This window comes from Tyto alba, unplaced genomic scaffold, assembly GCF_018691265.1.
Source record: "Tyto alba isolate M040663 unplaced genomic scaffold, T.alba_DEE_v4.0 Super-Scaffold_42, whole genome shotgun sequence".
In the NCBI taxonomy this organism is placed as follows: Eukaryota; Metazoa; Chordata; class Aves; order Strigiformes; family Tytonidae; genus Tyto; species Tyto alba.
The window spans coordinates 27,440,379-27,464,311 of NW_024881318.1; the positions used below are offsets into that span (position 1 = coordinate 27,440,379).

Consider the following 23,933-nt stretch of genomic DNA (forward strand, 5'->3'; position numbering starts at 1 on the left):
AGGTGGAGGACAGAAAGGGAAAGTAAAACAGTTCAGGAGATGGCTGCTCATAAATGTAGAGTTGGAAAAAAAGCCTGTGAAGGGGTGAATGTTCCCAAAGCTGAGCCTGGCTCCTGCTGTAGCTGAGGTTGAACCACTCTGAGCTACACAGTCCTCTACTTGCTCTCCACCAAATTAATCCAATGCCTCACAAGAAGTGCTCAAAGCTTATTAAATATGGACAACTTCTTAAAATATGTTTTCAAAATTTGCTGCTCAAGTCATGCCAGATATTCAGTGTTTTGCCACAAACTACATCACTGATTTGTGATGCTGAAGTGCATGCAACATTGCTTTTCCCAGGTTGGAAAATGATGTAAACTTCTATCTTCACTACTTTTAGCTTTCGCTTCCTTTTAGCAACTATATGCAACATAGCACCCTTCTTCTGTTTGTGAAAGATAATGTTAGCAAAGCATGTGATCTGGCGTAGTCCATAGGCCAGAGCAGAACAATACTGTCACTTGTATTCTGTAGGTCTGGGGTGATGTAATAAATGTTGAGTGCCTTCTCAGATTTTAATTTATGGCATAAACTAGAGCAGTTCTGTGACTATTCTAATATATGCCTTGCTGCCCCCAGATTACAGGGGTTGTTCTGGCAGCTGATAATAACTGAAGTGTAGAAGCTTTGGCTATGCTTTATTTTTTCCAGTCTCATATCAGGCAGTAAGAGAACAAAAAGGAAGTGCCAAAGATCTGCAGTGTTGCTCTTCATCACCTGGCAATTTTCTTACATATTGCGAAATCCCAGGGAGGAAATTAAGCCAGTTGTTCTGCTATTAGAATGACACTAAACCAGATGCAGAATATGACTGGAAAAGGTTTGGCTTTAAAATCTGAGAATTCAGGAGTTATAAGTAAATCCAGATTTTGGAGGTACAAGAGCTCATGTGTAGAGCCTGGAGTACTGCGGATGAACTAGTTTCTCTGATTAGTTAAAATTATTATAGCTAGATCTGGAGTAGTATATGTGTAAAATTCATTTAGCCAAGATTAGTTTTTGTAGTGTTTCTGCATATGTTTCATGATTCCTTACCATTAAATGTTGGTATAGGCAAATTTCTGTGTCAAATTCTGTCCCTAGTGACTGTTATAATTCTCTTCTCCAGTAGATAAACTTCTAGGCATTTGAAGGGCCTGATCTAAGTACTGACAAGAATGACATAGAACTATCAGCATTGTTACAACCTAATATCCAGCTTTAATAGCTCATTCAAAGCAGAGAAGGACTGAGATTTAGAGAATTTTGTATAGTTATTTTTCCTTCCACTATTAATCTGATAATTCACCTAGTCATTATAACATAAAAAAAAAAAAAAAAAGAAAAAAGTTTATCCATTTATCATCTGAGAATATTGGATAAACTGGTCAAATTACAAATCTGAAAAAGGGGAGACTTGCATCCTGCTTCCTACTTTCAATATCTACGTACTGTGTTAATTAGAGCACATCCGTAACTGGTCTGTGCTCACATTTTGTCTTCTATGAAATGCAGATGTTATCTACTCCGTATTGATGCTGTGGGACTTTATTCATCACCGAAGCACTTAATCTGTTTTGATTTCACAACTGGATTACCCCAGGGGACCCCGGGCCGTCCTAGCATGAGCAAATAAGGCTCTGGTGTATATAAGTATATATTTATATATAATACTAGTACATTAGATGAAGACCTATGTTATCATTATAGACAACTCATGACCCCCCCAAAAAATAAATTATATATATATATATATATATATATATAAAGGAGAATAAAGAGAATATTTCAAAAGAAATTTAAAAAAGATTGTCGGGGCAACTAGTTTTAAAAGCTATTTAGGTCCTTAAAGATGAAGGAGTTGTCTAGGAGGATCTGCAAAAGCTTTCAGGTGCCTAGCTCCTGCGATCTGCTCCGCTTTCAACGCCTCTGAAAGCCTGGCCACAGATCCCAATGTCAATGTCCGTTTCAAAGTCAAACACCCACAGGGACTTTGTTTGCCGCAAGAGCGTAACTAGGCGCCCGTAGCCTTCTGCAAACGATGCGAAGGTGGCAAAGCCGCTGCGATAAACTGCTGACAGCTCCTCTTTGAAGGAAGAGAGAGACGGAGAAACCGCTATTGTCATGTGAAATACCTGCCGCCGCTTACCCCCGTGGCACCGCCCCGGCGCGGAGCGTGGCTCGCAGCGTCCCCACCCCGCCGAGGCGCGCACCTTGCGCACCGCCCCGCGGGGCGACCCCGGCCGGCCTCGGGAGCCGGCAGACCCCTCTGCCCTCTCCGCCGGCCGCCTCCCGGTAACGGGACCGGGCTGCCGGGGGCAGGGACCGCCAGACCCGGGGCGGCGCGGCTTCGCGCCCACCTCCTGCCTCCACTCGCGGCGAGGAGCAGCGTGAAGGATCCCTCGCACCCTCCCCTCGCCCGCAGGCAGACCCAGCGCGATGCTGCCCGCGCCGCCCTAACACCGCCCCGCCACCGGGTCCGCCGCGGCGGCCCCTTCCCCTGCCCGCCCCGCCCCGTTACCTGCCGCCCTCCCACGCCGCGCCATTGGCTCCGCCCTGCTCGGCCCCGCCCGCAGGCCCCGCCCGCCGCCCGGGAGCGCGGGGACCGGCCCGGCCCGCGGAGCGCTGCTGCGGTTGCGGCTGCTGCTGCTGGCGGCGGCGGTACGGGGCGGGGGGGGCCGCGGCTGCCGGCGGTGGGGCATGCGGGCGGCGCGGCTGTGAGCCCCCGGCCATGGCCGAGAAAGTTTCGGTGGCTCCCGAGCGGCTGCGGGGCGCCGGCCACGTCGGCTCCTCTTGCTCCGGCTCCTCCTCCGGCTCGGAAACTCTCTCCGAGGAGGGGGAGCCCGGCCGCGGCGGTGTGGCGGCGGCCACCGGCGGGGCGGCGGCGAGACGGCTCCGGCGGCGGCCGGGCGAGGAGCAGGCGAGCCCCGGCGGGCGGGCGGAGGACGCCGCCGCGCTGGAGGAGCGGGATGAGGAGGTGCGCGGCGAGGAGGTGCGCGGGGCCGGGGCGGCGGCGCTTGCTTCTCTCGCCGGGAGGCTCCGGGGGCGCGCCGGGAGCCCCCGCCCGGAGCGGGGAGTGGAGGTGTCCCCCTGCGGCGGGGAGCGGCTTCGCGCCCGCCTCGGTGCAGCCCCTTCGTGTCATCTCCCCTGCTGGACCCGTGGCGTTCTTGGTTCTGCTCCCCCAGTTCTCGCCCCTTCTGGCTGCCGGTATTGAGGGTTGGGAGGTTTTGTATGGAGGGGCATTTTTTTTTTTTTTTTTTTTTTTTTTTTTATTTTTACCTGGCGTGTCACCTTCGGATAGCATTGGTCTAAAGCAAACTCTTCAACGTCAGACGGAAGTGATGGGCAAGTCCCTAAACTATACTAATCCTCTTGGGAGCTCTAATGACAGGCTGTGGATTATGGAGGACCTCTGTGGGTGATAGATCTGTAGCGTGATACGTGGATAAGTGTGTTGTTACCTTCCCTCCCCTCCTGATCTAGCTGCAGTACCTTCTAACTGCACTCTTAAACATGTTACAGTAAAGTGACTCTTTTGTGTCTCAAACTGATTTTTTTTTTTGTTTTGTTTTTACTTTTTGTTGTATGGTTCGCACTCTATACAGGTATTTCTTGCTGTGACCCCCAAACCAAGAGCATTGTTTTGTTTGGCTGCTGCTTTTCTTCACCTCTGTACATAATCTCTGTTATCGCTTAGTTGAGTGTCTGACGTGCCTTTTGTAGTGGTTAACTTTTGAATTTGTTCTTAGGTGGTGTTTCTTTATTCTTTGCCTTTATGGAGCTGGATGTGCAAAGGTTTTTTGGGGGAACCCTGACATTTTTCAAGAAATATCTGCAAAGCACTGGCTGAAGTTACTTGCAACCAGTTAAGCTGTGATTGCCAGGAATATTTCCCTCCATAGTAATGGATGTATATGTAGCTCCTGTTTTCTCCTTTATTCCCTGATGCCTCCTCTGTTGAATTGATACAACTGTAAGATAGCAAGGTGGATTGGATCTAAATATATAAATATAACTTTATCTCCCCCATTTTTTTTTCTTTTCTTTCTTTAGATACTTAAACTTGGACCAGGTTTCTGATCTGTTTCAACTGCATGAACCTACAAAGGGAGGAATGTATTTACAGTGAAGTGCAGTAGGGGATTGAATGTGGATATATCCACATAATTTTATTTATTTATTTATTTATTTATTTTTGTAGAGAGATGTGAACTTACTTTATTCACTGAACTGAGTAGTAACTCTGTAGCTGCTGTTAGCATGGTGCTCACTGGTAGGTAATTAATATATCCTGCTTCTTAGCAGGTCTTGTATGTGTGGGATGGGGGGGCTGTGCTTCCCACAACTATGTGGTGTCTAGTTGGTTTGGTGCTCAGTTGGTAAATCTGCAAAATACTGTGTAGAAATATACAGAGGCTGTCTGTTCAGTTAGCAGAACTCACAGCTGCTGGCAGACCAGTTAACTTCTGGGTAAGGCTGGTTATTTTTGTGTGTACTTTGGAGATGAATTACAGGCACCTTTTGAGTTGAAAGTATAGGGAAGGTAAGCCCAGGAAAAAGTCAATATTGCATTCATTGGAATTTGAAAATTTTACCTGGGCAATCTGATACCTCACCTGCAGTTAGGAATTCTAGAAGATACTCATTTTAATGTAGTGGGAAAGGTTGCTTAGAATATGCAGCCTTCTTCTCTCCCTTTTATTCCCGTCTGCTGGAGTCCTTTGTTATCCGAAACCAATCTTTTTTGTCTGTGTGTTTTGTGCTTTGCTTTTTTCCCATCCTTCCATTTCAGTGTAGTCAGTGCTTGCAGCCGAATTCCTGCCTACCTGCAGAGCCACCTGACAAATCCACCTGTATAATCATTTTTCTGTGCAGAGACACCACAATGTGTTAGAGTGCATAAATAAATGAACGTATGTTAATTCAAAATGGAGAGCATCTATGTTACTTGCATGCTGAAACCTTTAAGGATGGTGGAAAAAGACAAGACTAAGATCTGAGATGAATGTACAGATGATTTCAGGCTTTCTTTACATCCTACCTGCCAAAAGTGTAACACTGAGAGAAGTCCTTGATGAAGGCCAGTAGCGTCCTGGTTTGTGTGAGAAATGTGACCAGCAGGACTAGGGCAGTGATCATCCCCCTGTGCTCAGCACTGGTGAGGCCCCACCTTGAATCCTGTGTTCAGTTTTGAGCCCCTCACTACAAGAAAGATACAGAGGTGCTGCAGCATGTCCAGAGAAGGGCAAAGAAGCTGGGGCAGGGTCTAGAGCACAAGTCTTCTGAGGAGCGGCTGAGGGAGCTGGGGTTGTTTAACCTGGAGAAAAGGAGGCTTAGGGGAGACCTTATTGCTTTCTACAGCTACCTGGGAGGAGGTTGTAGCAAGGTGGGTGTTGGTCTTGTCGCATGCAGCAAGTGATAGGATGAGAGGAAATGGCCTCAAGTTGCACCAGGGGAGGTTTAGATTGGATGTTAAGAAAAATTCTTTCACTGAAAGGGTTGTCAAACTTTGGAACAGGCTTCCCAGGGAGGTGGTTAAGTCACCGTCCCTGAAGGTATTTAAAGGACTTGCAGATGTGGTGCTAAGGGACATGGTTTAGTGGTGGACTTGGCAGGGCTAGATTAAGGCTGCACTCAGTGGTCTTATGGGTCTTTTCCACCCTAAATTCTTTACCGTTTTCACAGTGACATCCCATCTAATTACTCTGAAATAATGAAAATTTTGATGTTCTCTTCAATGTTCTGTTTCTGAGTTCTTTTGTTTTTATGGATCCCCAGCCCTTGATCCTGTTCTTCCAGGTTTCATTTTTCCTCTTGCCCTGTCCTTGTTCCTGTTGCCAACATAACAGAATTGAATGTCTTATCAAGGCTGTTCAGTATCCTTTAGACAGCAGTGAAACAGATTGTCCTGATACCTCTCTTGCTGCTACTTTAGCTGTCAGTAAAATCTTCAAAGCCATGACATAAGAAATATTTTCAATTTTATCTATAAATTGGTAATTAGAAAAAAATGCATGTTTTCCCATATGCATTATTACTTCATGTGCTATTCTAGTAGAACTATATTCTCTTGTGGCATTGTATACAACACGCTTGACAATTCTGATCTTGTCTTCTCCTAGGCCTCTTTTTTAGACTAAACAACCCCAGTGGCTTTAATCTTCCCTTACAGAATGTGTTTCCAGACATCTGTTCGTTTGCATTGCTGTCTGGTAGACTCTTTCCAGCTGGTCATATCTGTCTTGAAGTGTGACATAAAAAACAGGATGCCATACTCAGTTTTAGGCCTTGCCAGAGCTGACTAGAACAGAAGAATTATTTCCTAGATCTCTTGAGTGGTGTTATTGTTTATGTAGTTCAGACTGTTCTCCTACAGTCTGTGGTCCGTTATGAATTTTGTCTTTTTCTGAAGAATGGTATTAACACTTCTGCACTAGAAAAAATAATGGTTTGTATCCCCAGCTCACTGAAGAAAACTTAATGCTGTCACTTAGAGTAGAGCTGCTTCTTTTATGTCGAGAAATTAAATAGTAGAACTGAAAACTTGATATCTTCTGGGTGTGACATCTGAAAGACTTAATTTGTGGAGGCACATGGGGAAGGTAGGAAGATAAGGTACAACACTCCTTTGTTGTTGTTGTTTTTTTTTTTTTTTCCCCTATTATCATTACTTCATCCTACTGCTTCATAAATTTCACCTTAAAAAAAAAATTTAAAAAATAACCAAAGAAAAGCAGTCTCTCATTTCCAGTAAACAGGAACAAATGATAGTTCACAAGATTATGGCCATCAGTTACTAAAGTGTTTTTGATATCTTACTCTGAGAATTAAACATGGCTTTAACTTCATGTGGGAAGTACTTTGCTTCTGGAACAGCAGTGCATTGAAGTGCTGTGGGTAGCAAACACCTGAAACTTGAATTCAAGCAGATTATTTGCCTATGCTCTTGTGAGGCAAGTGGCTAACTGCTGGCAGAAACAGGCAGGATGGGATTGCCAGGTGAAGGGCGATCAAGGCAAATGCTACATAAAGGATGGCTCACTGCTTTCCTAATGCAGCATGGTGGCTTATTTTTTTAAGGATCATTCTGTATTCTCTTTAGAACTCTTCTAGTTGGGAAGAGTGTTTTCCAGACTATCAAGTGAGGAGTTGAGGCTGGGCAGCAACATATTTTCAATTGTAATCTGGTTGCTTCTACACTCTGTGGGTAGTCAATACCAGGCTGGGATTATGGGGAAAGGGGTAAATGCAAAAAAACTCCCAGGGTTTTCCCATTTTCCTTTCTGTTGTGTTTTTATCTTCTCTACATTAGTCTTCCTTTTGGAAAAAAAAAAGTGACTGTGAACAGGAAACATGTTTTATGAGGTTTATTGAGGCAAATGGTGCCAAATGTAATTGCCTGCATTAGTTTCTCTCATTCAGAATGTTTTACAGTCTTTCAGTCCAACATGGGATATGTGGTTTTTTGGTTTTTTTTTTTTGATGGTGGATTCCAAATCTTAGTCAGTGTTTTGCAGGGCAGGTGCAAACTCACTTGGGTTAATCTTGTTTCTTGAAAAGAGGATAAAGGCAAGATACAGATTTATTGCCTACATCAGTAATCTCAAGGATCTAAAGGTTAAATTGTGTGTCTTGGAGTTGTCTGTCTTTTCCATCTCTGTCAGCTGACCTACTGAAAGACCTTATCTTTCTATAAACCTTGTCACAGTAACTGGGAATACACATTGTTTACCAGAGTAGAATAGCAAACCAGGGAGGATTGGTAGTCTTTCAGAGATTATAATGTGTTGTCATATAGCACAGCTGTCTTGGTCTGAAATGGATCCAAAAGCTTCTGAACCTGCCAGTCAGTGTCTTCTGAATTATCATATTGAGTCCTCTTTATTATTTGAGATGTTTTTAAAAAAAAACCTCAAACAAAACCACCCACAAAAAAAAAGGGGGAATATATGTTATTTGTTCTCAAATAATTTCAGTTTTTTCTTTATAAATTAAATGTCCAGCACTGAAGTGGATATCAGTGTTGGTAATAGTTGATCCTGTGTTGAGGAGATCATGAGCAACATAGAGACAGGATTTCTAATGAAAAATGTCCGCTGATCTTTGAAATTGATTATTCTATATTTTCTCCTGTTCTTTAGTTGATGTATATCCTGTATTAAAAAAAGATACTTCACTGCACAGAGTGAGAAGTACAGAAGGTTTTTCTGTTGCTGCTCTTTGCCTCAGTCTGGCTTCTTGCTGTTCATGTTGCAATCTGTTGTGGCTTCAGGAGGACTGTATGGTGAGAATTAGTTACTGGAAAGCTAAGGTTCTGTCATGAAAGTACTCACAGCAAGTTGAAGAGGGTGGTAAAGAAAGTACTGCTCTAAAAGCTGCTCTGTTACACATTTGTTCTTAAACATATGTCCACTAGAGAGCTACCGTACCTCCAGCATTACAGATTGTCTGCCAGATCTTCACCCCAACCAAACAGTAGTGCTTTGGGATAAAGTAAGCAAAGAGCGTGTGAATTGATGGCGATGTTTACATGAGCATTCATATTTATTGGAAATGGTGACCATTCTGTCAAAATGTCCCTGTGACCTAACTAGCAGTAATCTTTTTGTTACCTTTTTCCTTCCCCTCCTGCTTGGCCTGCTGAAGTATTAACTAAGGGCCATGTTTAGACTGTGTAGGGAGATAGCATAGATTTTTCTTTTAATTGCTTTAGACCTTCTTGTCTCTGAGAGAGATCATTTCCTGTTCTAACACACCCTGAATATTATTACAGCTACCTAAAGATGAATTGCCTAATTGCTAGAGTGTGATCCTTAGATCATACTAAGGAATAGTACTGCAGTCATAGAATGTATACGTGTCAGGGTTAAAATGATTGCAGAGGGATTAAGTAAAAACTCATCTAGCCTAGATCAGCTACAGACCTGTTCTTGTGTCACATGAGCCGAAGAAACAACATTGCTTGTGTTTTTTAGAGATATTTGTGATAAGTTACCTACAAAGTTAAATACTTTACACTTTAAGTGTGTAGGGCTGTCGCAACAGTCATGTAAAACACTTTATTGATTTGCTTTTAGTATGGAAAAATATATGTTTGTCTCCTGCTTTAAATCTTCCGTGTGCAGGATAGGCCTTTAACATGCATGCTGATATGCACCCTCATTATCTCAGAAATACACTGGGATGAGGAGAGACACATTGCTGAGCGCTTTATCTAATACAGCTGTGCACTGTTGCCTGAGGTTTTAGATTATCTGTACAATAGTAATGTCTGCAGCTCTCTGGAGCTTTTTTCAAGACATTTGGTGGGTATAAATAAACCTATAACTAGAACATCTCCTTTCTCACTTGGAATAAGTGAGAGACGAAGAAGCAGATTCATACATTGAGTTGCATATCTGGTTTCATGTGCCAGAAATATTTAGATACTTAAAATCCTCCTGGAAGGAGATGCACAAGGACCTGATAATTACAGTCTTCAACCCAAAATTCGAATGCATTTGCAAAGCTGATTGAGTGGGCCTTTTGCACCCTTTAAATTTTACAGGCAGGAGGACATAGTCCTGAGGCTAATCATCAGGATCCCTTAGTATATGTATGTTCAGCTGTGAAATCAAGCATAGAGAAACATCTTTTCTGAAAAGCTCTGTAGAAGGAGGACAACGTATGTCCAGCATAGTCTGCTTCCTTTGGCAGCATTTTGTCTAGATGTAAGCTGCTTTGAACTGAATGTCAGTAAACATAACAGTGTGGTGCTACTCTTGTACTATGAGGAAGCTCCATATGATGGGGCTGCTCTGGTAGCAGTAACAGCTTGTGTAAAGTTAGGTTTACGCAAAGGGATGAAAGAGTCCCAAGTCTTGAGGCATAAAATATGAGCACTGTCAAGTGCAGTGCAAATGAGAAGAATCTTGAGCTGGCAAGCTGAGCAGCTAGATAGCCTTTTACTGCCACAATTCCTCTTATGGGGTAACTTGCCTCATGGTTTTGTTGCAAATTATGCACTCTCTCCCCCTACCTCCAAAGCACAACTGTGATCTCAGATTGCCATGCTGAAACTGTAATACTTATCAGTTACTTGGTTTCTGATTTTGCTGTTTGGGTTACCTGCAGCTGGCAAACATTAACCAGAAATGATCTTCTGTACAAGGCCTGAGAGGAAGATATTTACCCATACTTTAGAGACAAAAATCTGAAATGCAGGATTTGGGGATTTATAAAAAGGGGCATGATGACTCTGAGAAGATTAGTGATTTGGGCAAAGTCCTTAAAGTTTTCTATTAGATCTTCCTTAGGTGGAATTGCTCTTGATACCAGACTGAAGGTTTTCTTTTATGCCAAATACCACGAATCATATGCCTGTTATTAAGAACTTCAGTGAGGCAGGCTTGGCCTGTTCTGCTGCTGGATTGGGAAATGACCTGTTCAGGCTCTGACTCAAGAGAAATACCATTCTTTTTAATAGCTTGAGAAGTGAAAGAGGAGAGGATTAAGAACAAATAATTTTTGTTTCCTTTTTTTTTTGTTTGTTTGTTTTTGTGCAGTATCAAACACAGTGACATTCTAGCTTGTGCTTGGGAGCTTCTCAGTGTTATGGTATCACAAGCAGTGCTGTGCATGCTATTGCTAAGCCCCTTTAAAAACAGTGATGTGAGCTTCAAATACTCTATTGTCCAATTCCCCCAAATTTTTATCATTTGTTGCTTCAGCTTCCAGATTTGTGGCTTTTTTGGCTCTTCTCTTACAGATGTGGAGTTTAAAATTCTTTTTGCAACAAGGTTTTAATAGTTGCGTGATAGTGGTTTTTAAGATGTATGGCTGATTTGTGCTTAAAATCATGGAATGCTGGTAGGTCTTTGTGCACTGATAGAGGGGAAGGAGAAAAGATGCAGGTACTTGAGGACAAGCTAGCTGGAAAGGTGAAAAACATGGGAGAATGCTGGCAAACAAACTCTGCTTTGAAATCAAGCCAGGAACCTGTCTTTACTTAGCTCATTAAACCAAACCCTAAGTTTTACTTACCCTTTCCTAGCCGAAAGGGATGCTTTCATCAAACTTCCCAGCTGAAAGATTGTCCTGCTCGAGCCAGGGAGCAGTGGGATGAATACCTTGCCCTTCTGCACAAATGTAACTAAGCTGATGAATTTGCACTGTTCAGAGGTGAATTACAAGTATGCCAAGGGTTAAAGCTCAAGTATTCAGCTGTATAAATAGCCTGGTAGCCCTTGCCACATGTTTCTTTACCACATTTCAGGTGGGAACCAGGGATGAATGCAATACTTTTTTTCTTTTTTAAGTGATATCACCTACAGTCTTGAACTAGAAAGAGAAATTTTTTTCTTTTTCTGGTCAAACAGCTCTGGAGGTGACTTTCAGGAGAAGCAAAAAAGGAAGAGCCATGTGCAAGCTACAAAAACCTCTTCCAAAACTATTAAGTGTGGATGAAAATAATGTTATAGAATGGCAACCTGTGTAGCCAAGAAAGATTAATTCCCTGTTGCCTGTCAGAGAAACTTCTGTAATACATGCATTTTGCCGTGTTTTATTGTAACAACTGTGTATCTCAATATATACTTTTTATTTATTTCTAGAGGGTAGTGCTTATATACTGAGTGACAAACTTCCTTTGTGAGGCCATGCTGCCATGATAGTGGGACTGTATAATTAATTGCACCTGGACTATTAATGATCCAATTGTTTTCAAAAGCCTTGCAATCCTGAGAAAGCTGTGGGTGAATGGAGCAGATGAACTACTGCACTAAACTGCTAATTTAATTTTCATTGTTATCTCAGGAAACTTGTACTAGAATGTAATAATGCTGTAGCTATGGCTCAGTGGATGCCTTCATTGTAAAGCTGTTATTCAGACCATATAACAAAAATGTCTCGGATGTCTTTCATGCTGTGTTTCAGGTTTTGTGCATAGTACATTACAGGGAAGGGCAGGGCAAATTTTGCGTGATATATTTTGTTCTGTGCTAGCTAACAGAATAGATTACTTGCAAAAAGTCACAGGGGAATCCTTAGCTTGATGGGGTCTTTATGGTTTTGATAAGTAGATGGGCTACTGTGAACCTTCTGCATGTGTTTTAACCTGCTATCAGTGGTTCCTTCCCCTTCCTGTTTGTTCAAATGCTGATGATGTTAACATATTACAGCAGTGGAGGACATGTTCCAAAGTTAAAGATGCCACATATTTCCTTGGAGCAGCTCTGCAGCAAGCAGAATTGAATTGGCTGTACTTACTTTTAGAAAATATGGGTCTAAATTACAGACTAAAACATCAAGGAGGTAACCTTGGGCATATCACTTACTGGTCATTGCAGAGTGGTGACAGTCATTGACTTTCTTGAGTTTCATTGAGTTCTGGAGTTTGCTGAACCACAGACTATGTATTGGAATTATAGTGTGGTCTGAGTTGCACTGAATTCTGCTGCAACTGCATATATACAGTCACACTGAGTATGTGTTAAGGTAGTTGCATGGCATCTGGTCTTCCCAGAAAGAGGGCATGAGTTAGAGTATCAGTAGTGCTTGACAGTGCTATCACTATGCTATTACCTTCCCTTCTGACACCCGTTTGTGTTTTCCCCTTCTTTGTTTCCATCCAAACTAGGCATGCTTAATTTTAAATTCTCATCAGAGGTAATAACTAATGGCTGAAAATTGGAGGTAACAAACTTTAAGGGGTACATTTAGGCAGCAGTGATACGACAGTTGAAGTAGGAGAGTTATGGGTAAGGTGAGATTGTGAAAGGAGAGAGGTTCAGTTAAGATGTGATAATGTGCACAAGGGTAAAACCTTCTCCTTGGTGTTCAGTAACCTTTATGCTTCTAAGTATGCTACTATTAGCATTGTACTAACAGGACCACTAACCACAAATGAAGAAGTATCTTAAAAATATGTGAAAATAGGTAAAAACTGAAAGCCACACCATCAGGCACTTTAGGTGTATGCTTGTTTGAGGGTGAGAAGTAGTACATCTGAACTTTGGTATGTTGGTAACCACTCAAACAGCTGGGAGGTGCAGGCCCTGCTGTTACAACCCTGCATTACCTCACCTACATGCTACTTAAGACAGCAGCTGTGCTAGGAATTGTGGCATTGTACCTTGCACGCAACAGAGGAACAGCCTTGCAGCTATATGCGCCCTGGTGACTTCCAAGCAGGTAGAGACAGGTTTTATAGATGTAGGAGTTAAAGCACTCTAATTCCAGGTCTGCTTTCCCAGTATGACGCCCATAAGTAGTGTTTTTTGGCATAATAATTAAATTAAGAAAATGGTAAATTGCAGAAACCACAGATGACAAATGTATTTGTATTAAGTCATTGATCTGTCAGTGGAAAACAAAGGCAGAATTGGAATTATCAAACTAAACATCTCTCAGGACCTGGGCTCTAATCCAGGACAATTTGGGAACATTTTTCAAAGTAAGTATGTGCTAGCGTCTTGCCTATAGCTAATTGCAGTTACTGAAATCTTGCATGCTTTTTGAATTTCTTTAAAACAAAAACCCCTGCTATTGTTATAAACAAATTACTTTAACGCTGGTATTTACCTACATTAATGCCTTTCTTTTAATTATCTCCATTTAGGAACTTTAATAGATGGTGTTGCAGAAAAGTTATTTTGACACTAAAATTTCTTGTGTGAATCTTCTGGAAAAAGGATCCTGCAGTTGTCTGATGAGCCTGATACAAAGAAAGACTTTCCACAGAAATCTTGTTCCTACAAAACAAAAGTCAGCAGAAAGAGCTTTGCCTACATAAGCAAGTAGTATAATGCAAGGGGAATGGATTTGTGTGCTGAAATGGTGTTAAGGACAGTGTTCACATTATATGTGTTTTGGGAAACTGACTTCAGACCAGCTCTGATCTGATCCCAAGGGGTGATGACCTGGTACACTGCCACTTGTACAGGAACTGGGTATGCTTCAGGACTTGTCAGAAGGGTGGTAGGAGCTTTGCTGGGTTGGGCACTGATGGTGTTGCCCCAAATCAGCTCATCTTTGCCACCTGAAGTTCTTAATTTATGCTTGTCCAGTTTTTTCTAGTATGTTGTTGTGACTTAACCCAAGCCAGCAGCTAAGCCCCACACAGCTGCTTGCTCACTCCCCACGCCCCGTGGTGTGGGGGAGAGAATTGGGAGGGTAAAAGTGAGAAAACTCATGGGTTGAGATAAAGACAGTTTAGGTAAAGCAAAAGCCGTGCACACAAGCAAAGCAAAACAAGGAATTCATTCACTACTCCCCACTGGCAGGCAGGTGCTCAGCCATCTCCAGGAAAGCTGGGTTCCATCATGCATAATGGTGACATGGGAAGACAAAAGCCATAACTCCAAACATTGTCCCCTTCCTCCTTCTTCCCCTAGCTTTACATGCTGAACATGGTATCATATGGTATGGGATGATATCCCTTTGGTCAACTGGGGGGCAGCTGTCCTGGCTGTGTCCTCTCCCAACTTCTCATGCACCCCCAGCCTACTTACGGGTGGGGTGGGGTGAGAAGTAGAAAAGGCCTTGCCTGTGCAAGCACTCCTCAGCAAGAATGAAAACATCCCTGGGTTATCAACACTTTTTTCAGCACAGATCCAAAACATAGCCCCCTACCACCTTCTATGAAGAAAATTAACTCTATCCCGGTACAAGTGTGTTGAGCTTCATGCAACTGTTGACTCAAGAACTGCTTTTTGTGGATAAGGTTGAGTGTGTCTGCAAGAGCTGCAGTTGGAGCTTTGGTTATACTGCAAACATAAAATCATTTCAGTTGAAGTTTCTGGCTGGATGTGGTGTTTTTCATTAGACATTAATCCCTCTGTCCTCACTGATATTTGTTGAGGTAATGTGCTTTCATGAGAGAATTAACAGGTGGTTGGTATGTTAATCCTTTCTGTTTAGATTTGAGTTTGGTAATACACCTCCTAGATGCCTTATCTGTCTCAGGCTTTGACTTCTGTCTGCCTTCATTTTTTTGAATAGGAACTTTCTTACTACATGCAGTTACTCCTTGACAGCTTCTTCCCTATGTTGAGGTATAGTTGCTTCTAAACAGATTTGCTTGTCTCCTAGGAGACAAAGCAATACCATTGCACATGATTGTAATCCTTAAAGATGTTATGTACATAAATAAACATGGAAAAATTACATAGTCTTAGAGTGTGTGGACAAGTAGGATGGCATGACCCATTTTCATTTCTGATGGTACTAACAGATGCCTACTGCGGTTTGGTATTGATAACTGTGTAATGTCTGTACTTGTTCAGATAGCATCTAAATAAAGTCAGTTAAGCTGCTTAAATAAACCTGTGGGCAAAATATATTCCCATAACAATAGAAATTTGTTTAAATATAAAGCTAGGTCCCAAAGTTTAAGGACTCCACAGTTTTAGTGCATGCGTGTATTTGGTGGTCTTCAGTAGGTTAATGATACTTATGTACCTGAAAACTTCAGAACAAGCTTATTGAATTTGTTTTTGATATTCCAGAACAAATATGGACAGAAGTTGTATGTAAAAATGTATAGCTGTATTAATTTCCTTTAGTGTTAGGACAGTTATGAACCCTCCTACAATATTTTTATAAACATAAACACATTTTTTTAAAGATCCAAATAATGTAAGTGAAAGCGAGGGGGAATTAACCTTGAAGGCTACAGACATAGCACTTAATTCTGGTGACTACATTCATAGGTGATGTGGTAGAAGGCCTTTTGAAGTCTCTGAGAGGTGTCCTATGTGTTGCTGATCACTTCAGCACAGCTTCTGTGTGTTTGGAGTTGTTGCATAGCACTACACAACTAACCACTAAAGCACTTTGAGAGTTTTTATAATCAGACTTCATAAAAGCTACCATTGTCTGTTTTATTATACTGTACTCATTGTGCATTGCTTGAGTGCTCTTACCCAATGGCAATTATCCTTTAAGTGCTTTTATGTGGATGCGCAGACATTCAATGTAAGCCCATGTAAAATGTCATGAGGCAAAAACCAGTGTTGGGCGTAGATAACACGGCTGAGTCAGGCCTTAATTACTTGTCGCTTGGTTACACGTAGATGTAATGCTGGTGTTTCTGAGGCTTTGCTGAAGTTGTTGAAAGAAGTCAAGTTCTGTTTTTGATCTCTACTTCCCTGGCCTGCGCTGCTAGTGACTGAGGGGTGGATTTGGAGAGTCCAATCGTGATGGCCAATCACAAGGCCCGGTTTGCTGAGAGCATCTATAAATAAAAGTGTGTCTTCCCTTGCAAAATGGTGAGCTGTCTGCCTTCCTCAGCTCTCTAAAGCTGGAACCCGGGTTTGTTTATACATAAACAACTGTATAAATTCATTGTATGTGGTGTGATTCAGTAAGTGCATTTTTTTTTCTCAGTGAAGTACTTCTCGGGTGTTCTTGTTTCCCTTCAGCAAGTACAGTTGTACTAGGTGCAGGTGCCAGGTGCTGGCAGTGGGGAGCTGCAGAATTGCCCTCTGTGAGGAGCAGAAGGCTCCAGGGGTGCCTTGTGCCAGACACAGCCAGCTCCAGTGGACCCACTGCAGGGCACAGCTGAGCACCTCAGCCAAAATGGTGGCACCCTGGGGAAAGTGTATTTAAGAAAGGGCGAAATGCTAGATGGGAGTGGGGAATACAGAGGGGAAAAGAGTTTGAGAAATAGCCTTGTGAACCCCAAGGTGGAAGAAGGAGGAGGGAGAGAAGGTGCTGAAGCAGCGATTCCCCTGGAGGAGACCACACTGGAACAGATGTCTACCCTGCAGGCTGTGGAGGAGACCACTCTGCAAACCCTCTGCAGCCTGTGGAGGACCCTCTGCCAGAGCAGGCGGATGTTTGCTGAAGGAATCTGCCGTCTATAGCACACTAGAGCAGGTTTATCCTGAAGGACTGTAGGAGGGGACCCATGCTGAGGCAGTTTGTGAAGGACTCTGCTCTGTGGGAAGGACACGCACTGGAGCAAGGGAAAAGAGGAGGAAGGAGTGGCAGGGAGGAGCTGTTATGGACTGACTCCAACCTCCATTCCCCACTCCCCTGTGTTGCGTGGGGGGGAACGGACATAGAGAAGTTGGGAATGAAGGAGTGAAGTTGAGATTGAGGGAAAGGAAGGGAAGGGGTTTTATTTCTCACTAGCCAACTCTGTTTTAATTAGCAATAGATTAAAATTTTCTCCAAGTTCAGCCTGTTTTGCTTAGGATGGTAATTGGTAAGGGATCTCCCTGTCTTTATCTTGACCTACAAGCTTTTCTGTCTTTTCTCTCTCATCTTGTTGAGGGGGAGAGTGAGAGAGTGTCTGGCTGGGTGGGTGGCTGACAGCAGGTCAAGGACACCACAGTCCTTAATTTATGTATGTAATGCATTTTGAAAACTTCTTTAAAAGAAAATTGTCTCAAAAACAGTTGTTCCATGGGTTTAGGTAGATATAGCTCCATGCATTTTTTGCTGACACAAGTTGGCAGCTGGAACTCTGCTCAGTTTGCAAGTGAATTTTTTTTCCTTTCCTGAATGCAGCTCTAAGCTCATGCTGGGTTTACCATTAAGTGCTTTTAACACTTCTCACATCACCTCTGGTAACTGATGCTGGGCTCCTGGCTTCTCAGCCATAACCTTACTTTTTCTCTGCATGTTCATGATGATCTTGCCATGTAACAATGCCTAGACATTAGTTTAAACTTGTAGTAATATCTGCATACCTTATGAACAGTAAAGTTGAAATAAGGTGGTGTCTCATCTGCAGCACTGTTGGAAGTGGAAGTTGATGTTGGTTTCCAGAGGAACACAGCTCTTCCACCAGAATATGGAATGGGTCCATAAGTGATTATTTGCAGCAGGTATGCGGTCATGATACTGCTCTTTTGGGGAAGAGCTGTGAATCATTTCTTTATGGAACAGTATTTTTAGAAGGTCACTTATGTGTAAAATGTTCTTCCAGATTTTTTCCCCCTGAAGTCCCTGAATGTGTATAGGGAAGTGGGTACTGTTGCTGCTGAGGTCTGTAGAGCTGAACGTAAGTGGGTTCAGGTATGGAGCTTTAACAGCTATCCCTGTAGTTCTACAGGGTATGTGTATCTGTCAGTTGTTATCTCATAAGAAGAAAAATCTGTATTTTGGAAACTGGTAAGTGTAAACAGTAACATTGATAATGATTTCATAATCTGAAGAGTTACATTTGAACTGTGTGCATCTCCAAAGTGGGTTTACTTTGTGGAAAGGTAAGACTGATTTTTAGGGAGAAGACAAAATAAGTCTATGGATAAAATGGAGTAGTTAAATTAAAAGAGAACTTGAAAAAACTGGATTATCTAACACAATCTACTCTTCCAGTTACAACTGTAGCCTCACCACTGCATGTTTGTTCACCTAGGTAGAGGTGTAACTTCTTTTTCTTCTATGAGGGGACAAGATTAAGTTAGTAAATAGAGTCTGAGAAGTCTTTAAAAATCAAATCAGTATTTATAGTGTACCCTTTTATTTCAACAAATATTTTTGTAAAAATATGTGGAATTTGTCAATGGTGGATGTTATAAGTACTGCAAGAGTAGGAGTATGTGACAGGGGAACATATCATTATTTAAAACTTTTTTTACAGTATTTTTAGATTTATGACGAGAGATTGCCAAGACAAAGCCTTTAATAAAGTAAAAGTTGAGGGTTTGTCTGTGCTGACACTGGATTCACTGGTTTTCTAACTACCAAGGTTTTACAACGTTTTTGGTCATCTTAAATCAATCAGGGTCTTCAATGAATAACTGGGTGAGTTTAGGATTTAAGTTGCATGTGGGCTGAAATAAAGTTTTTATTTTATATGAAAGATTGAAAATTGTGGGACTAATTGGATTAAGGTATTTTTCTCCCTTAACAGGTGTGCTCTCAGGAAGGGCACAAGAAACTCATCTCTTTTTCCATTGTTCTGTTGATTATAAAATGGGCTGTCTGCACAAGGGCAGGGACAGGTTTGAAAGAATGTTGCTCTGGTAAGCTAAGGGACCTACAGTGTGGGACCAGTGTTGTGGTTATCTGTGGTGTGCAGCACACTGGCCTGAGGTTGTCCAGTTTGATGGCTTGATTTTATGTTCAGGTGGCATGATGAATACATGTGACCATGCACCTGGAGCTTTGATTTGCTGCCTTCATTTTGTTACTCTGTGTGTGCCTGGCTTCAGCCTCGAGTGTTTACTAGCATGGCTGATTTATCAGCTGTATTATGTCCCTGGTATAGGTTTAAGACTGCAAAATTGGTTTTGTAGACGTGGCTTTCTCCCCTGTATTTTTAGTTTATTTTCCCCAAACTGGTTGTTGCTACTTTTCTGTAGGTGGTGAGTCTTGCCTTAGTTCAGCCACAAATGCATGTTGTTTTAGAATAATCCTGTAAGAGCTTTTCTAAGCAATAAAATTCCTCCAGTGAGGCTTCTATTCCAGGGGGGTGTGTTCCGTTGGATGCTAAAGTTGGATGTCTTTGTTTAAAGATGTTGTACAGATGAGGAGGTTTTGCAAGTAAAGTAAGAGGCAGCCTGACTACTTAAAAATAGAGAGGAAAAAGAGTAGTCGGCTTATTTGCATTGGCCTAATTTAATGATTTTCATGTAACACTACTATTTTATCTGAAATGTCAGTATTGAGTTCTTACATACCAATAAAGTAGATCCTTGGGCAGAAGAAACACTGGAGCTAGCAGACATTTTGCTTTCAAACTGTTTAAAGCTGTGTGTCTGTACTAGTGACCTGAAAAAAAACAAAGCATGGAAGTCTGAGAAGGTTTGTGAGTTTTGCTTGGTTTCTGGGTTTCTTTTTCTTCCTTATTTTGTTAATTTTTTGAGCTATCTTTTGCACTTACTTTCCAGGATGTGTTATTACTTTCCAGGATGTGGATTATCATAACATCTCTGTATTAGTAATTTCATCTGCTGAATTGCTCACATGCATACAAGTCTTTTCATAGTGGCATCACACTTCTAGGGAGACCTTATTCATTCTCCTTTAATCTCACAGTCTGGATCAAAACACTTGCTCCTTTCTGTATAGCAGTGGTTTTGTGGTGTGTAGACTGTGGAGGAATGCGTTAGTTATCTATCTTCACTGTGCTACAAGAGGATGATGGATTTTGGATGCAAGTTAGCCAAATTTTAGTACTTGGTAATAATACAGATACTGAAATCTATGCTGCTATATTTTTTTTCTCTGACAAGTTGTGCTTTCATTGGAAATAGAGCATAGGAGAGCATAGAAAACTACTGATAAAAATTTGCTGACAGCTGATAACTACTTTTCTTCGGTTAATGCATATGAGGAAGGCTGCTGAGGAAGGGTCAGTTGATACTAATGCCTAAATGCAACATTCAGATTTTTAGTGTACCAGGTGGAGTAACTGTCTTGTTACTGTAAGGACAGTGTTCTTGGGAGTAAGAATGGCATATGGTAAAAATGTGTGTGCACTGAAAGTCCACTGCATGAATGATATTATGCTGACTCTAAATAGTGACATTGATGGGCTGTTCCTGCAAGAACCTACTGAGGTAACCTTTGCTACTGCTGACTATTGGTACTCAGGTACTGTTGCTATTTTGGGTTTCTGTTAGTTGAAAATTATTTACTATTGTCACTAGGTTTTGAGTGCAAGGGTTAAAAAGGGAAGAGGGAAAAATCTGTCCATTTTATGTTGCAAGGATTGTTGGCTAGACATCTTTGTGGTGGCATCAAGACTGTCACAAGAAAGGGAAAGTAGTTTGCACAATTTCATCTGGTCAGGCTGTTTCTAGTTGAGGAGGCACTTTGGGCATCTGTCAAGCCAACAGCTGAACTGAACATTTTTCCAGGAACTCCTCTTTTATATTTCAGAAAGAATACCTGTAAAAGAAGGAAGGGGAAAAAAAATAAGGCATCTTATAAAATTTCTGAATGTTCAACTTGATTACCTTGCCAAATTTAGTCTCACCGTTTGAAAAGGTATATTGCAGGAACCTAGGCCTGCTTCCCACCGGCTTCCAGGATAGCTTTCAGAATGAAGGCAGAAAATATATTATATGTATCTGCCTATTGATGTTGTTCATCATAGCTTGCTACAGTTAAAGGCACAGATTTCTGTTCACCTTTCAGGCTTCTAGCTGATTAGAGTGCCATGATCAGAAACTTCAGACTTGATAACATCTAAATTGAGATGAAGGGATTTGAAGTCTGGATTGGAGCATCTTGACTGCTTGCTTTAGATCAGGTACAGACAGATTATGCAAGTACAATAATCATTAGGCTGGAATTGGATCAGTGAAGGAGAACCTTATTTTTAAATGCTGTAAGGGCTTTAAACTGGAAGATTGTAAACGTGTGGATATGGCTGCTGAAAAGACTTGGTCCCATGTGGCCCTGTGAAGCAATTTATGCTGATAAGATTTTAAAGCAATAATTGTTTTGACCTGCCTCTCCCCCAATAGAAAAGGATTTTTCCAGGCAAATGTTGGCAAAATAACTTATTTAATATTTTTCTATGTTGATTGGAATGCCACAGAAAATGGTATGATTTTCTATTCTTAGTTTTCCATGTCTATTTTGATGATACACTATATTAGATTGCTATTAAATTTTCTAAGCCATTGTACTTGTCATATTGCATCTGCCTACAAGGAATTTGTTTGATCATTAAGTCACTGGGGGGGAAAAAGATACAGCTATGTGCACCTTTTTTTTTTTTTTTTGAAGTAAATAATTCTGAAGCTGAAGTGTTTTGAGGTATGCTGCTAGTGGAAGGCTTCTCAAACATAGCAGTGGCAACATTAAAATATTATTCTTTTAAAGCCATAAGAGCATGCATCAGCAAGACTTCAGTCTCGCACCGTTCATTATCTGTTTAAATCTCGAATTTCCACAAATGCAAGTAACTTGGCATTTTTCTGCTTTTTTCCCCCTTGTAATATTATGCTATTCCATATCATACTGCTATAACGTTAAAAATTCATGAAAAGCTTGCTAGATACTTAATTTGAGGAGAAGTTGCTTGGAAGAGGACATGTGGGCTTTTGGGTAGGTTTTGGGCACTGAGGAATGGTTTGGTCCAAAGTCTACTGTGTATGAGGAATAATCCTACAGGCAGCGTGACCACATGGAAGTTAACTGAATTGCCTGCATGATGGATTACACGATATGAAAAAGGGAGAAGCTCTGGGAACTCATGTTAACAGCAAGTATTTAAACTATATTTTTATGATGTGTAAATACTGAGCTGCAACACTTGCAATTGGCTTCTCTTGATCTGGCAAATTGAAGTTCATGCTTTGTCAGTCTCTCTGCAAACAGTACATGACATCGGAAATGTGGTGACCACTTTGTTAACACATTTATCTTCAGTTAGAAAAAAACATGGATAGTTCTAGTGGTGCAGCCACACAAATGAGCTCCCCTTCTTGCTGATTAATGTCAAAAGGTAAATCAGTTATCCTGTTTCTCTTTGCATCGTATATGAACTTTTAATGATTTTTTTTAGTGATTAAAATGTTAGAATTAGTGATTAAGTATGTGTTGCACACATACCAGACATTTGATTTTAGGAAATGCTTGGTGTATGTTTTATATAAAAGAAAGCCACAAATAGAGCCGTGTGTATTCAAAGTTAGATTAGGAGATTTTCCCTGATATTGAAGTAGTGTGTGGATATGTTATGATTTTTTTTTTTTCTTCTTTTGATGATGGTTTGTTAATAATCAGTATATACAGTTGTCATTCTAATACTGGGAGGATTAAGAGGGGAGAGGAGACAAATATGAAGACAACGCTACTGTTAAGAAAGAAACTGAGACTTCAGTATGGTAAGACTGAATATCCAAGAACAAGCAGAACAAACATCAAAACACCCAAATTTTTGTAAAGTAATGCAGCTTAGTCGTTTTACTGACTTTTATTTCTTTTATTTAACCCGTACTATTCCACAGAGATCTCTATGCTTCACTGTCCTGGTCTCTGTGCCAAAGCAGTTAAATGTTATGTGCATCGTTCTGTAACCTGTTTATGAATGTACGTGAAAGGCCGACCATTTAATTTTTAAGCAAGCTGCAACACTACCTTAGCAAGCATAGAGCTGTTTTAAATTGAGGCAGTAAATACGCTAAAAAAGTAATGGTTCCAGATGTAGTAGAAAACTCTCACTTTCTAATCTGGTAGTAGCTAGGAACAGAAGACTTTATTTAAAATTACGTCCTCTTGACCACTACTCTCATGACGGTGATAAAAGGTCGGTGGTGATAAAAGAGTAGGGAAAATGTGGGCCCACTCCAGAAGGAAATGGGAGACCTGGTTACCTGCAATATGGAGAAGGCTAAGTGCGGAGCGGCGGAGGAACGACACTCCGAGACGGGTTCAGTGTGGGTGATAGAGCATCATATCTCGTATCCCTTTATTGGTCCAGGGTACATATATTTATACAGACAATGATAATTATTATGCCTACTAGTCACGAGCTGATTGGCTTAAGCTCTAAAGGTCGTATTCGCACGGTCCACCTACTTGTGGTTAGCTAGCAGCACAAGCTTCTCATAACACTAAGTTTCTCAGGCCACTATTTCTAATTCCTCTTAACTTGTTTTCGATACACAACGGTACCTAACACTAAGTTTCTCAGGCCACTATTTCTAATTCCTCTTAACCTGTTTTCGACACACCACGGTACACAAGGCCGAAGCATCCTTGACATTCTTCATGTATCAGCAGCTGCGAGCAGCTGCAGGCAAACCCTAGTGAGGCCCAGCATCAGCGAGGCCCAGGATCAGACCCTAGAACAGGCTCTGATCGTACAACTGCTCGGTGGACTCATGGCCCTTGTCTCCGAGCCATTCTCCAACAGCTAAGGTACTCAATGACTTCTTTGTCTCGGTCTTCACTGGCAAGGGCTCCAGCCACACCACCCAAGATGCAGAAGGCAAAGGCGGGGACTGGGAGAATGAAGAACT

At 41.7% G+C, this 23,933-nt stretch overlaps 1 protein-coding gene across 2 annotated transcripts in view; it reads left to right on the top strand.

The window, feature by feature from the left end:
* The first annotated feature begins 2,639 nt into the window (after positions 1-2,639).
* Positions 2,640-23,933, top strand: part of MAST4 (microtubule associated serine/threonine kinase family member 4) — a 308,421-nt gene continuing 287,127 nt past the window's right edge. The window contains exon 1 of one of the 2 annotated variants that reach the window (XM_042804476.1): positions 2,640-3,013. In XM_042804476.1, the coding sequence (XP_042660410.1) occupies positions 2,753-3,013 (261 nt within the window). In that variant the 5' untranslated portion in view covers positions 2,640-2,752. The remainder of the gene's footprint in view (positions 3,014-23,933) is intronic. The other variant, XM_042804477.1, reaches the window with a different exon arrangement.